At 45.0% G+C, this 15,440-nt stretch overlaps 1 protein-coding gene across 1 annotated transcript in view; it reads left to right on the top strand.

The window, feature by feature from the left end:
* The window catches only part of LOC118299628 (calsyntenin-2-like), a 204,623-nt gene that overhangs the window by 169,101 nt on the left and 20,082 nt on the right, over positions 1–15,440 (top strand). Inside the window, exon 9 of the mRNA XM_035623491.2 lies at positions 10,670–10,832. Coding sequence (XP_035479384.1) covers positions 10,670–10,832 — 163 coding nt within the window. The remainder of the gene's footprint in view (positions 1–10,669; positions 10,833–15,440) is intronic.

Below are 15,440 nucleotides of genomic sequence, written 5' to 3'. Positions count from 1 at the left end.
ACGTAGCCAGGAGACAGTAACTCACCGCGTCTGCCAGACTGATGCAGCGAATAAATCCAGCACCATGCATGAATTAATAATGAGTTCAGGCCTAACAGGGAAAACTTTTACCTTGCACATACTATGATTCCTGCACTTGTCTATGCCTCCCACAAATGTTCGGCAGCATCTGCGTCCAACTTTCCTGACAAATGCTTTTGTTTGGAAGGTATCAGGGTTTGTCAGCCGAGGATTAGACTGTTATAGTTTAGAGCGTAAATTCCCAACAATGTGGTCTACATGGAAGTATCTGCAAATGTTAAATGAAAATAGGCAAATAATTGTGTCACAGGTGAGGAGAAATCATCATCAGAACTCTTCAGTGGGGACTATACACTCAAATTGTGTATCAAATTGAATTCAAATGCAAACTGTCATATATGTTTTTATTGAATATTTGTTTTTGAAGATATCTCCTGGTTGCTTTTTACTGTATGGAGACAAAGTGTGTTGAACAGCAATAGATTTATGGAATGGAATAGAATAGAATTTCTTGGTTATCGGATTGTACAGAATACATCTGACCTCTAAACACTCTGTATGTTTACCAAGAGTAATTTTTGGAAACCGAGACTTGACCAACCCAGTCCAACCAATGAGCCCCTGTAACCGCAGACACATTTTGAACGGGCACGGTTACTGCTATATCGCAGTTACGCCATTATGGCACGCCCACTGCAGAGTCAAACTGACGTCACGTGGTGAAACACCACAAGCCTGGCATTGCATGTGAGTATTTCGCCGAGCCAATGACAGCCACGGAGAGGTGTTTGCCAAAATTCAACAGAGACAGCAACAAGTGGCTAACACTTGAAACGTATTACCACTTGTGCTGATTAGTGCTCCCAACTGACGCCAATGCCGACCAATATCCTTAAATAATATTCTAAAGAACCGACTTCAACTGGAAGACGTGCATTCTCAACTTTTTTTGGGGGAACCAAGCACACTTTTTAAATTATTTGACAGCACCTGAAGCTTATATATTTATATTTTATGGCTCTTACCAATTTCTTGGGTAAGGAAGAAAAAAAAAAATCAATACCACAACAGCCCTAACAGGCACTGCACTGGTTTACTTCAACAGGAGATTTCTTTTAATGCAAGTATTTCTCGTACTGTACAACACTCTTCATGTCCCTGCCAGCGAGTTATGAAGATAAATAAAGCTTAATGAATGAAGCCAGTTGGCTCATATTGATTTATACCAGACAGCTGCGGTAGTATAGTATGCTGAGAGATTTCACTCTAAATGTAGCCTAAAGGTGTGATAAATCTGCACACTCCCTCCTGGCTCTCAACCTTCCAGGCCCCAGTAAACCCCCCCACACATTCAGGCCCCTGGTGCCAGTGTTTCGACTTTAGTGCACTCCTGTGTGGCCCTGGTCCAAACCAATTTCATTGACACTCGCATCAGAGGATTTCCGTCTGAAGTGTTGCAGCATATTTGCATATTTATACATCATCAGTCCAGAGTGGAGAATAAGGAGAAGATCATGAGGCAGGGGCTTACTACATAAGGACAGTTTTTAACTCATTATCAGACCCATTAATACCATCTACCTCCATGAGAAAAACTCATCCAGCCTCACTTTAAAGATAAAAACACCGCACAGTTAGATTCTATGGTGTCGGCTGAAGAGACGCGATGCTCAGCTGAGTTTCCGACTGGGGGGGAGAAAAGTGATGCCAGGTTCTGTAACGGAGTATTCTCTGTTTGCTAACAAACCCACGGCAAATTACTTTGGGGATCCTGGGAATCAAAAGAATCTTCCATGGGCAAAAGAATTCCCAAAACTAACAAGAAGAAATTATGGAGGAAAATATGTTTTGTTCCTGTGCGTTTGTTTTTTTTGTTTGTTCTTTTAACACAGCGAGAGTTAAAGGAAAATGACTGTGTGCTGCTTTTTCAGACACAATCCAAAATACCCCTTGTATATTTGAGTGTTCTTGGTTTAAGATTCACCCGGTTCACTCTCTCTTCTTATATCCAGCAGTAGGCTTTCTTCTTTCCCTTCATTTTTGGCACTGTGAAAAAATTATATATTCTGAGAAGAAGATTCAAATGAAAAATGGAAAACACATGGGTAAGAAGTCCAACTGTACGAGGGAGAGATATTATGGCTGCACATTTACCTTAATGCAGAAACTGAACAATTCAACAGTTTGCAACTAACTTTTTTTCTTTCTCTATTTAGAGAGAAATCATTAAGGCAACTGGTAATTCAGGAGCACTTCTGACAGATAATCGCCTGCTATATCTCACTTTTTATTAACACTTCTGCTGAACCCCACACAAGCGTTTAGAGCAGAGCTAGGGAACCTATCAAGGGCCATTTCAATTTTTACGGCATCCTCTCGGCCATAATAAATTATTGAACACTTACATCACACTAACGTCTCCGATGTGATGGCTGGAACTGCTTATTTTGGGCGTCTGATATTGTCAGACATTAGTGGTGATGATGATAATGCTGATGATGATGATACTCACAGCTGGTTTTAGCCAAAACAAGTTACTCGATCAAAAACATGCCTCTTCCCTACACTCTTGGATATCTCTTGTCTCCTTAATGTGCAGGTTTCATCAAGATCCATGAATTGTTCCCTGGAAAATCAGTGGAAAAACTGGCCCACCTTAAAATGTTAAAGAAAGTGATTAAAAAAAATGTCTGCATCCGCCCCTTTGTCTGTTTCCGTGCCCAAATTTAACGGGCTCTTTTTAGGCCCGTGTTCCATCCTTCCAATTGTCAAAGAAATATGTTCAGTACTTTTTGCGTAACCCGGCTGACAAACAAACAAACAAAGAACAGGCAGCCAGATGAAAACTGGGCCTCCTCGTCGGAGGTAAAAAATAATCGTTTGTCCATTCTTGTTGGAAAGCACGACATTCGACATTTACTTTCTTGACATTTGCCATGATGCTTGTTACCGATGACATTTAACAGCTATGTGTTTCCTCTTTTTAGAGAATTCCTTTTGTATTTCCAAGTTGATCTTTTGTATTTAAGTATTGTCTCATGGGCCCGAAGGCTTTTGCATTAACACCACTGATTCAGGTGTAATTTGAAATTTTTGTGAGTTCTCAACTTTCCTTAGTTCAACAAATTCCCTTGGTGATTTCATTTTTTATCACCACATTTTTTCTTTTTTTCTTTTTGCATTGACACGTCTTCTTAATCGCCTTCATGAGCTTTGTGTCACCACCTAAGCTGCAGCTGCTGACCGTGTGGAAAAGCCGAACCAATCAATTAGCCAAACTGTAATAACTCTCTTCCATTTTGTTTTGTTTTTTTACTGTCAAGCACCGGTCGCTGTCGCCTCACATAATATCTTTGGCTCAGATTGGTGCAGAAGATGAAAGTGCATTCTGGAGACTTCCAGCCAATGAAGCTGCACTGGAGAGCTTGAAATACCCGACACATCCAGCTGACAGTTGTGCAGCAATGAAGCTCAGAACCTGGCAACCGGCAGGAACACAATCATTTTCATTTTTAATTTAGGCTGCTGTAACAAAATGTTCTTTCAACAGCTTGATTGCTGCATTATGACAGTGTACCAAAGTGGTCTGATTTCCCAGGGTGCAAAATTTTGTCTTCTTCTTTTTTTCCCCACAAATTTGTAGTTAAAACCATTTTACAGATAATTTCCTGAACATAATTGGTGAGTGCAAACTTACCATGAAAACGAAGACTTGTCTACATATGAAATCTTAACCCAGCAGGTGCATATTTCAGCGAACCAATCATGTGGCTGGACAACAGAAATCCAGGGCACGGCATACAGTTAATGTGGTACTGTATGAATGTTAGACCAGTGGTTCTCAACCTTTCTGAGGCGGGACCCACCAGAATGATCATGCCATAATTCTTGACTTTATGATGAAATAATGCTCAAATTTAGATGCAAATGAGCTGTAAGGAACATGATGCTTCATGTGATATTTTTTTCCTCTTCTCCTGAGCCGCCAGGAAAGTTTCTCAGTGTCACCTGAATCCAATTTCACTAGATATAAGTATTTTTTTGTTGTCGTTTGTCCAAGCACACATGCGGACTTTCTCAAATAGATTTGATCACTTGTACAAATTCATGTAAAACCAATTCTCAGTCTAAAATATAAAATAGTTTTTCCTCCACAACCATCTGGCGACGCATAGAAATTCTCTCGCGACCCCGGAGGGGGTCGAGTCCCCCAGGTTTGAGAATGTACGGGACGCCTCCAAATTTTAAATACCAATACTTTTCTCTACTCGAACCGCTCTGTTGCTCCGAATCAACCCAACAGGGTGAGAAAATCAATGTGATCAGTCTAACTGAAATGGCCATGCTGCCTAAAAACCCTTGTGTGCGTGCGTGCGTGAGTGTGTGTGTGCGTGTGTGCATGCGGCCCATTATGAGCTTTTGAAGAGGTCATCTGGCTGTCGACTCCCAGTCTCTGCTGGGAGCGGCTGTATAATTGCCATTCTAATTAGTCACTTTTGCCAGCCGGTAATTCATAGTCACCTTCAAGTACTTTTCCCTTACACGCACACACCAGACACCATAAACCATTCCTCTTTTATCACTCCCTTATAATTGTTTCTTCTATTTTTGTAATTGCAGGCTCTCAGACACCCAATTTTGGATGCTTACAACAATTGACATGGTAATGGCTTCCAGGTTGACGCGGAGCTGACGATGATTTATGGCAGCTATGTGTTTGTAAAACAGCCCGTTTGCTAATGAATCTGGAGGAAAAATGCTTTCTGACGCCGGGAATATGGGCCCTGCGTGAGAGCCATTGTTTTAATGATGCTAACAATCATTGAGCTTTTGAGACGACAATTTGTAAAATCTCGGAACCACGTGTTAGCAAACGGAGTGTAGCAGAGACAGAAGACCTATTCTCTCAGTCTGGAACGTGTTATTCACTGTATCCTTTACATGGACCTAGTCACCGGGTCCGGAAAGTGAAGTCAATGCAGAACTGCCTGAAGCCTGTATTCTCTGGAATCACCAGCAGAGGGCGACTCCCTAGTCCTTTTCTATAGAAGTCTATCAGAAAATGACTTCTTACTTGATTCATAACGTCAGTAACCATTTTCCTGTGGCGTTTATGGTTCAATCTCTAGTATCAACCCGAGGTCACGGTGGGTTGCCACTTGATACTCTACTATACCGGTAACTTCGATGCTACATCCTCGATTAGCCTGGTATGACCAGTAGCTTAAGACAGGTAATGAAAGCAAATGGGAACAAAAGTAGATTTAGCGTATGATGGATTGACATTTCAATGAGTATTTCAATCATCTCAGACTGATTGGAATCTGGTCCGAGGTTAGTTGGAGTATTTGCACTGTCACCAACTTTTAATATCTTTCTTGTGGGGGGCGATGAAACTCCAGAACCTGGAGAAAACTCAAGGAGAACATAGGTGACGGCGCTAACCACTTATTAAATTTGACATAAAACCGAAAGTTCTTGCTGTAGCTCCTTTGTTAAATTGTGATAATTTACTGGTTCATTTGGTGCCCTACCATCCAGCCCCTCCCAGCCCCCCCGACCAATCCACTGCCTTCATTTTACATTTCTGGTTTCACTTTGCTTCCACAGTAACTTTCTCATTTCTTCCCTCCTCCTCCACCTCCTCCTCACTCCTCCTTAAAGTCACCTTGTTTCCATCGCTCATCAATCTCTGTTGTGGATCCTTCCTCCAGCAGGTCCTACAGGCCCTCCTTCTCCCTTAACTCTCTACCTCCACCTCCTTCACTTCCTCTGTCCCGCCAACCCTCCCTCTCTCCCTCCCTCTCCTCAGTCCTGTTCCCCTATGTCCACACGAGAAGCCAAAAATAGCCTCATGTTTGTAATAATTTTTTGCTGTTGTTGTCTGGTCATTCCTATTTGTATTCACACACTTACCAGCTCATTAGAGACACCTGTACAATATATTGCAATTGATGACTCGGGAACAAATTCTATAGCTGCGAAGCTTAATGCCGTTTAATGTTTAATAATTCTGGATTGCACTGGATCATATTGCATATTGGCACTCAACAGTGGGACACACCGTAGCTTGGCGGCTAGGCGGTTGGCGGTTGTTCTCAGCTTTGAGCTCGTTGTTACTTTGCCGCTCGGCGACGTCTCGCCGCTGGTTGTCAGGCACATCAGCCGGGCTCCACATTGAAAGGCTTTGCGAACGTGTTCAGTTCCTTTTTGTTTACTTTTCATTTCCTCAAACCTCTCTGGCCTAATGCCGGAGGGAGACTCGCAGACTCACCGGCACGCTCAGATGTCACGGCAGTTCTTCTGATCTTGCAGAGTAGCGGAATTGCACAGTGTTTGCGCACAATGCGGAATTTGACTTTGTCGAGCGGCTCGGCAGCAGCGACAAGGCCCCTTCACGAAACCCAACATTCCTCCGAAATGGAAAGTGCGACATTCCAAATCTACCTTTCATCTCCTGACAGTCGCCGCCATGTTTGTGGACGATGACACGTAACAGCGACGCGTGCGTGACAGGCAAACAGCCAGAAGGGACCGACCCCGAAGGACGTGCTGGTCTACGATGTAATGTTGTTTTCCTTTATCACAAAAAGGTGATTGCTTGTATGGGAATTCTTTTTTTTTTTCATTCTAGTTGCTATTAACTGTCTCACGGAGGCGAGACGTTCCCTGATCAACAGCTCTGTGCCATTGAGTCGGTTCCCTGAGTTGCTGGCAGTGGGGTGAAAGTTGCATCTTCCTCACTTTTCCTTCCTCTCCCACTTTGTCCTCAAAGTCTTCTCCGCTCTCATTTGTTTCCCCCTCTTCTCCCTGTTCCTCCCTCTCTTCCTTCAGTCCCCGCCCTCCCCCTCTCCCCTCGCACTGTCATCCCTCCGCCTCCGCCACCTTCCCATCTCAGATCGCCTCATCTCTCTCCTCGTTCTTCCACCTTCTCTAGATCTCGTTCCTCCATCTCTTGTTTGAAGTTCGCAGGTCGGGCTGGGTGACAGATCTCGTATAGACTTTCAACTCCAAAGGACTCGAGGCAACAAACTCCCACAGCCATGTTTTAACGGAGAGACAGGCAAGAAGAGAAGAGACTAAATAAACCGCGGAGAGAAAACGAGAGTGAGATAGAGGTGGGGCAGGCGGCAATTTTGTTTTCTTCCCGCTGTCGAGTTCCCCGGGAGATGACGAAGGATCTTTGATGTGTGATGTTTCCGTTCTCTTTCTTTGTCCTCTGGTTGTTTCACGTCCTCCCTCTACTTTGTTTGTGTGGTTATTTATTTCATTCATTCCTTCCATCTGTCAATTTGCATCAGGCGGAGACGCGGGGAAGTGGAGGCGTTTGGGAATACAGAACTTTTTGCCTCGGTTCTCGTCAGCAGGGCGAGTCGGAGCTGCTCTCCTAAACTTTAACTTTGGCTTTTGAAGTGTTTGAAGTTGATGCAATTAATGGTGCTGGATTTGACGCCTGTGCGTTCACGTATGCAAGACTGTTGGTGGGCGTGTGTTACTACAAGTGGTATATCCTTGTGGAATCACTGGCTCACTCTTTCTCTCACACACACACACACACACACACGCAATCAGCGGCCTGTGGCTTTATTTAGATGTATTTAGCTTTGAGCTTGTGCTGACTCTTTGTGTTACTTGTAGTTCAGAATATTTATTTCAATGGACACCGATTCCACCACCCACCTGCAAACACAAACTCTTTCCCATGCAAAGCGATGCATCTGTTTCCTCGAACTCTGATCAGTTTCTTCAGGGGGTGGGGGGTTGACAATAGGCCGAACCTTGTGAAATCTCTGTCAGCAGAGTTTCACAAAAGTTAAGCACCTGTGTCAGTCTGACTATAACTTAAATGTCTTAGGAAATTTCTTTGTTTTTGTATTCGTTTCAATGGCGAACACAGAAATGTCTACTGAGCGAACGGTCAACGACACTTGAGATCGGGATAAACGGTCAGGTCCTGTGTTTTTTCTCTTCCACTTTCTTTCCCGTTCAGTTAATCATCAGGTGTGTTTCGGGTGTAACATCCAATGGACCAGTCAGAGTGCCGTCTCCCGTTTCCTTTCAAAAGGTTGGCACAGCTGTGCACCGCATTTAAGATAAAGCTCATAAAGTCCACAGCAACGCGGCATTAGTTTATAATATAGATGAAGGATTTCACAACTCAACCACGCACGGCAATGGCAGTAAAATTTAAAAAACGACTGGCCAACGCAGCACTTTTCCCAATTCATGATACACTGGACTGGAGCAAAACTTTGGCCAGGTTCAACAGCGTTCTTTTGCCAGAGGAATGTGCAGCTGCTTCTCTGCTGCGCCAACACAAAAAAACAATATAAATAATGACTGAAAATAAATAAAATGGACGTGTTTTCTCATGCAGTCTGAACTCAATCTAGGGCAACTGCTGGCCGCAATGGTCGACTCTTTCTGTAAGGTGACATTCAAACTACCAGTTCTTGCAACATTCGGCAACATTTCCACACTCACTATGTCGAGGGTTTATTGATTTTACGTTGGTAACGTCACTTCCCGCCTAAAATAATGCCGAAATACAGTATATCCAAATCATATAAAGTTCCGACCACCCGTCTGCTTGAAAAGTTCCAATCAAATGTTTGTTTCGTCTTCTAAAGAATTGAATCTGTGCTTCGATTTGCGTCAAATCCAATCATCGCCATGGAAACATGGTGGAATAAAACAAGAAAGAAAAAATATCGATATCAATAGAAAAGTGAATAAAAACCATCAGGTTATTGTTTTTTGTGTCACTAGTTTACCTTGTAGCTGGTGCGGCCTCGCAGGGCTGCTGGAGTGGCTACATAAACTGTACTTTTTGTCTTTGAAGCAATTCAATTCGCCCTTCACCTCCTACGGTTTCCAAAATGGTCCTGACATTTGTGGCTACATAATTCCCTGCCTCCCTCCATCCCTGAGAGGGAACGACGACTGACACCCCGACTGGGCAGAGGCAGCCTCTTTCTCGGGCACAAAGCGGCGTGCCGTCTCCCCCTTTTGAAGGCTGCGAGAGGAAGTCACCCACTAGGAAACTCAGATCCCCTGTGGACCGGAGCAGTCTTTGAAATACTGAACAGCAGCAAGAGGGAAGAAGCGGCGGAGCACGGCAGCCAATAGTCTGCATGTGTAAATGTCAGAGGGATCAGTGTGTGTGCGCGCTTGTGAATGTACTGTAAATAACTCGCACTACTACACGTTTGCAGCTGGGTAATGAAATGTCTCACAAATCCAGGTGGTAATGCAACAGACACGAGAAAGACATATAATCTCTTCATATGCATTCATGTGTCGTCGAGACACGGCGTAGTCATTACACATAATGCACAGGAACGGCAGGTGTAGTGTTCCCCCGGTCTGAATCGTGTAATGTATGTCCTAACATGCTAACAAGCTAATCGGTTAGAAATCGGTTAGAAATCGTTTCGGTCTCGTCTGCAGCAGCATCAAAAAACAGCGATGAGATTATCCCCCATTGACTCCGAGCACAGACTCAGCAGATCAACATGCCGCGTATGTTGTTCGGCAGCTGTGCAGAACGATCTCCGATGGGCCAGATGTTGTATCTCGCTCCTCGGTAACAGCGAAAAATGAACTGGATTGATTGGAAATCCCATCTGCTCCGATACGCACGGCGTTAGGCCGCGGAGCGCCCTTCATTAGGGAGGGAGGTTATAGTCTGTGCCGGGTTTCATGAGAGGAGACGAAGAGGTGAGGCCCCTGGGGGCCTGCTGGGGCTACATCCACATCACTACTAGTTTTCACTGCTGGTCCCGTTTTAGTTCGAAAAACGCTGCAGCTGCCTTGTATGATGGACAGACAACAACTGAGACGTTTGGAAACGATGACGCAGTCTCCCGTATTCGCTTCCCGATTGGTTCTGCTCAGTAATGACTGGACAACAAGCAGTGACGATGGGGTGGAACTGTCAGCAACAGTTCCACCCCATCGTCGGTCAGAGGAAAGAAAATCCTTCGTCCCACTTTTCTGTTTCAGCGACCAGTCTGCACAATCTGAGTAGACAATCTGCTTGGTGTTTACGCCGGCGCGCACATGACCAGTGTGCACGGGCTAAAACACTCACGTGGAAGGAGATTGTTTTCATTTTGAAACACTTTTTTAAAAACTGTTATTAGTATGGATGTAAGTGTTGAGGTAGAGAATGGCCTGGGAAGTGAGAGGCCGATGCACTCAGATTTGGCGCGAGTGGGCTGCGATTAATTAAAACCCAATTGGCGAAAGGGGAAGCGGTCAAGCACGCTGAAGAGTGGTCCATTCAAGCATTTTCCAGAAGAGGTGAAAAAGTTAATTTGCTAATGGATGTCGGTGAGTGTTCAGCACAGAGGAAGCCAGTTAGTTTTAAAAAACCTCACGAGCCAAGAAGTTAATGCAGAAATTACAGCTGTTTTCACTCAATGAATCCCCAGGTGCTGCTGTAATGGGACAAAAAACATCCCTCCCGACCGAGCCAATGCACAGTCGACTCTTCCCGTGGGCACAAATTGATCGGAGAAGCTGACAAGTGGCGAGACATTGACTGGAATCTAGTGCCAGCAAACGTCGTCAAAGCTGGTGGACTGCAGGAGGTGATTACAGAACCTGCTTCGTGACTCTTCATGTTTTTCTTTCTGGCCCTCAGATCTGTGACAAGGAGTGGCACTACTACGTCATCAACGTTGAGTTCCCGGGGGTGACACTCTACGTGGACGGCGTGACCTACGACCCTTACCTGGTGACGGACGACTGGCCCATCCACCCGTCGCAGATCGACGTGCAGCTGACAGTGGGCGCCTGCTGGCAAGGTGGGTGGGTGCGTGGGTGTGTGGGTGGGCGGGCAGAGCCACTTAGGAGAAGAAATTCGGCCAATTTTCGGCCATAATCATTTCTCATCCTGCACATAATTAAACGTGGTACAATTCAGCCGGAGTTTTAATAGAAAAAGTTAGAAATTATAATTAAGCATTTTGGCCTTTTGTCTGATGAATTTCTGCTTCTAAATGTGAGTTCAAGAACATGCATAATGCTGTCTGCGGTACTGTTATGAAAGGAGCCACTGAGTGTTAAACATGTTCTCGGGCCCTGAATGAACAATGTAATTAAAAAGAAGGGCACTTAGTCTGCCTTTGACAAACAGTCGAACCCGGCTGAATGAAGGCGTACAATTACACTGTCCTCCAAAGTGATAGCTGCCACTAATTGCAAAAAGGGCAGCGTAAAGGGCAGCTCTTTTCACGTAGTGAAGACTGTCATTGATTTGATGGCCCAAATGAGACGGCTCAGCGATGCTTAGCCTCGGATGAAGAGTCCAGATATCTCTCTGTGCAGCAGCGGGTCATCTCGTGTCCCTTTCTTTTGTCCCTCCCCTTCCCATTTCCTTCAATCGAACACAGCCTGCCTTCAGGAGGATTAAAAGGGGCCTTGAATAGAGGAGGGAGTTCAGAGACACGCGTGTGCTTTTGTAGTTTGAGGCTGAGCCACTGTAAAGAGTTGTAAAAGCAACGCTGAAATCTTAACACGAGTCATTGTTCGCAGCGGGCTGCCTTTTTGAAAGCGAGCAGAGCGGCGGTTAAGTGTCCAGCATCGTGATTGGTAAAAACGAGCTCGTCTGTTGTGCAAGCGGCTCATGTTCGCTCCGAATATGTGGTGAAAAGAAGTTCGACGTTTGCAGAAGTGCCGCGTTTAGGTTACACCTCCGCCGTCTGGTGCCCACTCGCTGGCAATCTATAGCTTAGACAGGATGTGACATGACACAGTGTGCAAGCGCATGGCAGAGTAAATACAAAAACATCTGTCAGCTCAAAGCGGCGGCGGTTTTGCACACAACAGTGGTATTTTGCAATTTTTAATTAAATTTCATGATGGAGTTTCACGGTTCATAACACGTAACTGGCCTGTCAGCATTGTCTAATGGGAATTGATTCTGTCCTGACCACGGCAAATTAATGTAATTTATAATAATCATATTGCAGATATTTGTCCAAAGGACCCATTGCGGTGTGATGGGGTGAGATTGTAGAGCTTCGGCCACTGTGTAAATTCTGCAATGAAACCGTCCTCAACCCGCTGTAAAAGTCTGCTGACACGCATGAAACAGGTTTTATGAGTTTTACACCTCGTCCGATCAGTGTGAGCGGCACGTTGGCAGAGCAGCTGAAGATGCAGGTTATACTGTCGGATCCATATGATCCTATGTTTACTCCTTTTGGTTTGTGAGTAGCAAGTCGGTGAGAATACAAAATGGTTTTACTGCCAGTATCACCAACTCAACAGTAGTTCCAACGTTCCGAATGAACATCCCCGTTCTTCAGACATTATATCGTCGGAGGTGGCGACTGCGAAAATTGCAATTCATTTGAAATATTTTGTCTCATCCCCTCCCCACGTAGTTCCGAGCCCCTTTTTTTTTTTGCTCATCCTCTGCCTCTTCCTTTTTCTTCTATTGTTTCAAAATTGCCTCGATTTCCCGCATTCGATCTAAAAAAGTGTTTAAACAATGCAAACAAATCCGAACCATGGTCCAGTTTGATTTGAGACCACCTCTTTTGGTCCGATTAAATTACGGTCCATTGGTCCCGACTGGGGGCTGCACGATGGTATGGCGGTTAGCGCTGTCGCCTCACAGCAAGAAGGTTCCTGGTTTGAATCCATCCGGGGCCTCTCTGTGTGGAGTTTGCATGTGCTCCCTGTGTATGCGTGGGTTCTCTCCGGGCTCTCCGGCTTCCGCCCACAGTCCAAACACGTGCAGACTGGGGTGGATGGTCCATCAGAATGGATGGATGGTCCGGACGGGGGTCCCAGGCTCCTTTCACACCTGCTATTTTGGTTTGGACTAAACTGAAAAGTCTGAAGGTCCGAAACAAACAAGGTAGGTGCAAAGTCAAGTTGTGTGAAAAAGTTGTGTGAAACTGTGGCGGGACAAATAAGGGATGTATAGAAGCCTACGTACAAAGTGCGAGGAGGGTATGCATGGCCACTCTTGATACTTTTCAAATGGGTTTGGTTTGATTCTGCTTTCACAAAGAATCCCTGGTTGTCATCCTCTCCTTTTTTCTAATAATGGTTTGCCCCCCGGCCCCCCGTCCATCCTCGCTACTTCACTTTGGGATGTAAGAGCTGGCTGTGCACTTTTTACCCGGCCAACTTACATTTTACCCTCCTGACCCGGTGGAGTGTGTGAAGCGTGTGACAGTGAAACAGCGAAAGAGCAAAACCTTGTTCTTCTTTTTCCTCACTGGTGCAATCACACACACACACACACACACTGCCGCTCTGCCTCCCTGGCCTCTAGCAGGAAGAAGTGTGGCTGTTAACCCACATGGGCAAATCGAAACGTAAATATCTCTGTATTTACAGTGTGAAGAATAAATACACGCACGCGGGCGCTAATACAGGTGTATGTACAATAAATCACACGGCGGGTGTGACTGAATCTCGCTCACTAACACTTAAGTGATGATCCGAAGTCCAGCTCGACCAAAGCCTCATCTGTTGCTCTCCTGGAAATGACGCAAATAAAGCGAGAGTAAAAAGGAGAGAGAAGATCTATAGAGCAGAGAGCAGCCACAGAGAGCAGTCTCTGTAAAGTGGAATGATCAGCGGTTTTATCACCCGTATCATTCCCGCTCCGCAGCGTCTCAGTAATCCCCACTCCTCTGCCTCCCTTCTTTCTTTCTTTTTTACCCTCTGTCTGAGACCCTTAATGGTTTCTCTGGCCACGGCCGAAAACTGATAACATCTGTCAGGACGGGACTGAGTGGATAGGCGGGTATCTAGAGAGAGGACAGCGAAAGAGGGAAGTAAATCGCAGAACGAGCTGAGAAGGAAGGGGAGCGGGCGAAGCATAAAGAAAGAGGAAGGAACAGCTTTGGCATAGTTGTGTATACTGTAGAAGAATCCAAATGTGATTCTGTGTTTTTACGAGCTAGTCTCCGCTCCCCTGATTATCCGGTACCTGGCAGGGAACCAGACGGCTTTAAATATGCAGGAGACGACTTTAAACACGCAAACAGGTATAGTTACTGTACTGAACTGAAACAGGAGTTGGAGGAGCGACTTCCAGTGATGCAAGTTAGATCAGTGTGCGTGACAAATCATCTTCACTTATTTATTTTAATGTTTATTTCATAGGGACAAACACAATATATAGAGAATTGCACGGCAATTATCCAATGCAATGCGTCGTAGCATTTGTTGCAACTGCTAATTTCCAACGCCCGTCCCTTAAAACAACAAACATATTCATATATTTTAATAATTCCTTGAGTGTTGGTCTGTTTTAAGTTCAGAAGGCGTGAAAAGTTCTGGAAAATGTGTGGAGCACTGAGTGCGTGAGGAATGTGAATAAGTCGTTAACTGTATATACTGAAAAAACAGAATCGCCAACATGCTCCATAACCGCCTGATTTTTACGGGGCATGGAGTCGACTGTTCCTCAGCTGTTTATATGCCTGTCAGGTTTTCTGTTGTGCAGTTCACAGTGATAACACTTCCTTGTAAATCTTGAAACCGGGGCCCCACGGTGTCAAACACAGGCTTCTCTTTTACGAGCGTAGTTTCGATTTTGCTGCTGAAATGTCGCTGGCAGATTTTTATCAGATGTAGATAAATAACCTCCATGATTTACCTACAATCATGCTGCAGAAGTAGACTTAAATTGGTACTTGATGTTGTGCTGAAAGACAGAGACTCAAGCTGCATGTCCGAGGCAACCAGTTCATTGACATTGAATGAAAGCAACGAGTACTGTTCTTGTATTGCAATGTAAAGCTGCTTAAGGCCTATATGACTTGTGTCTCCACCTGTGTCTCCACCTGCACTGGCTGACTCTTTCAGACCATGGAAACATCGCAGAGGGCAGTGATGAATGTGCCTGTAGCATCCGCAGGGTATCACCTGTACCAGGGGTCAAGCTTGGCAATGTCTGATGAAGCCAAAGGGGTTTTGAAATGAGTGATTTCTCCAACTCCAGTTACTGTCGAATATTACGGAGAGCTTCTTCGGTCACCGACTGGATTACCTGGTTCACGGACTAAAATGATCTCTGCTGCAGACACTTGGAAGGACGACGTTGGGAGGATTGGAAGTGAACTGGATTTGCTCATGGCCGATACCTTTGACATGAAGACCTTGTTTTTGTGTTCGCGTCAAAGCTAAATCTTGAAGGTTTACCCTCATAAAGTTGTTCGGTTTTAATAATCAGGAGCATCTCTGCAGTGCTTAATGAACCAGATATAATTGTACATGGGAGCCTGTAGAGGCAGGAGAATTGCTACAGACGGTTCACCCGATGGATCGGTCTAGGCAGTATGAGTTGCCGAGCACTAAAACGTATCTGAGAGGTCACCTAATGCGCCCAGAGCCTAGTGTTGTGTAGGCAGAAAGGTCAAGAGAGGACCGTACAGGGTGTTGAA

Source organism: Scophthalmus maximus, chromosome 11 (assembly GCF_022379125.1).
Source record: "Scophthalmus maximus strain ysfricsl-2021 chromosome 11, ASM2237912v1, whole genome shotgun sequence".
NCBI lineage: Eukaryota > Metazoa > Chordata > Actinopteri > Pleuronectiformes > Scophthalmidae > Scophthalmus > Scophthalmus maximus.
Note: the sequence above shows the minus strand (reverse complement) of the source record. Positions and strands in the feature narration are given on the sequence as shown.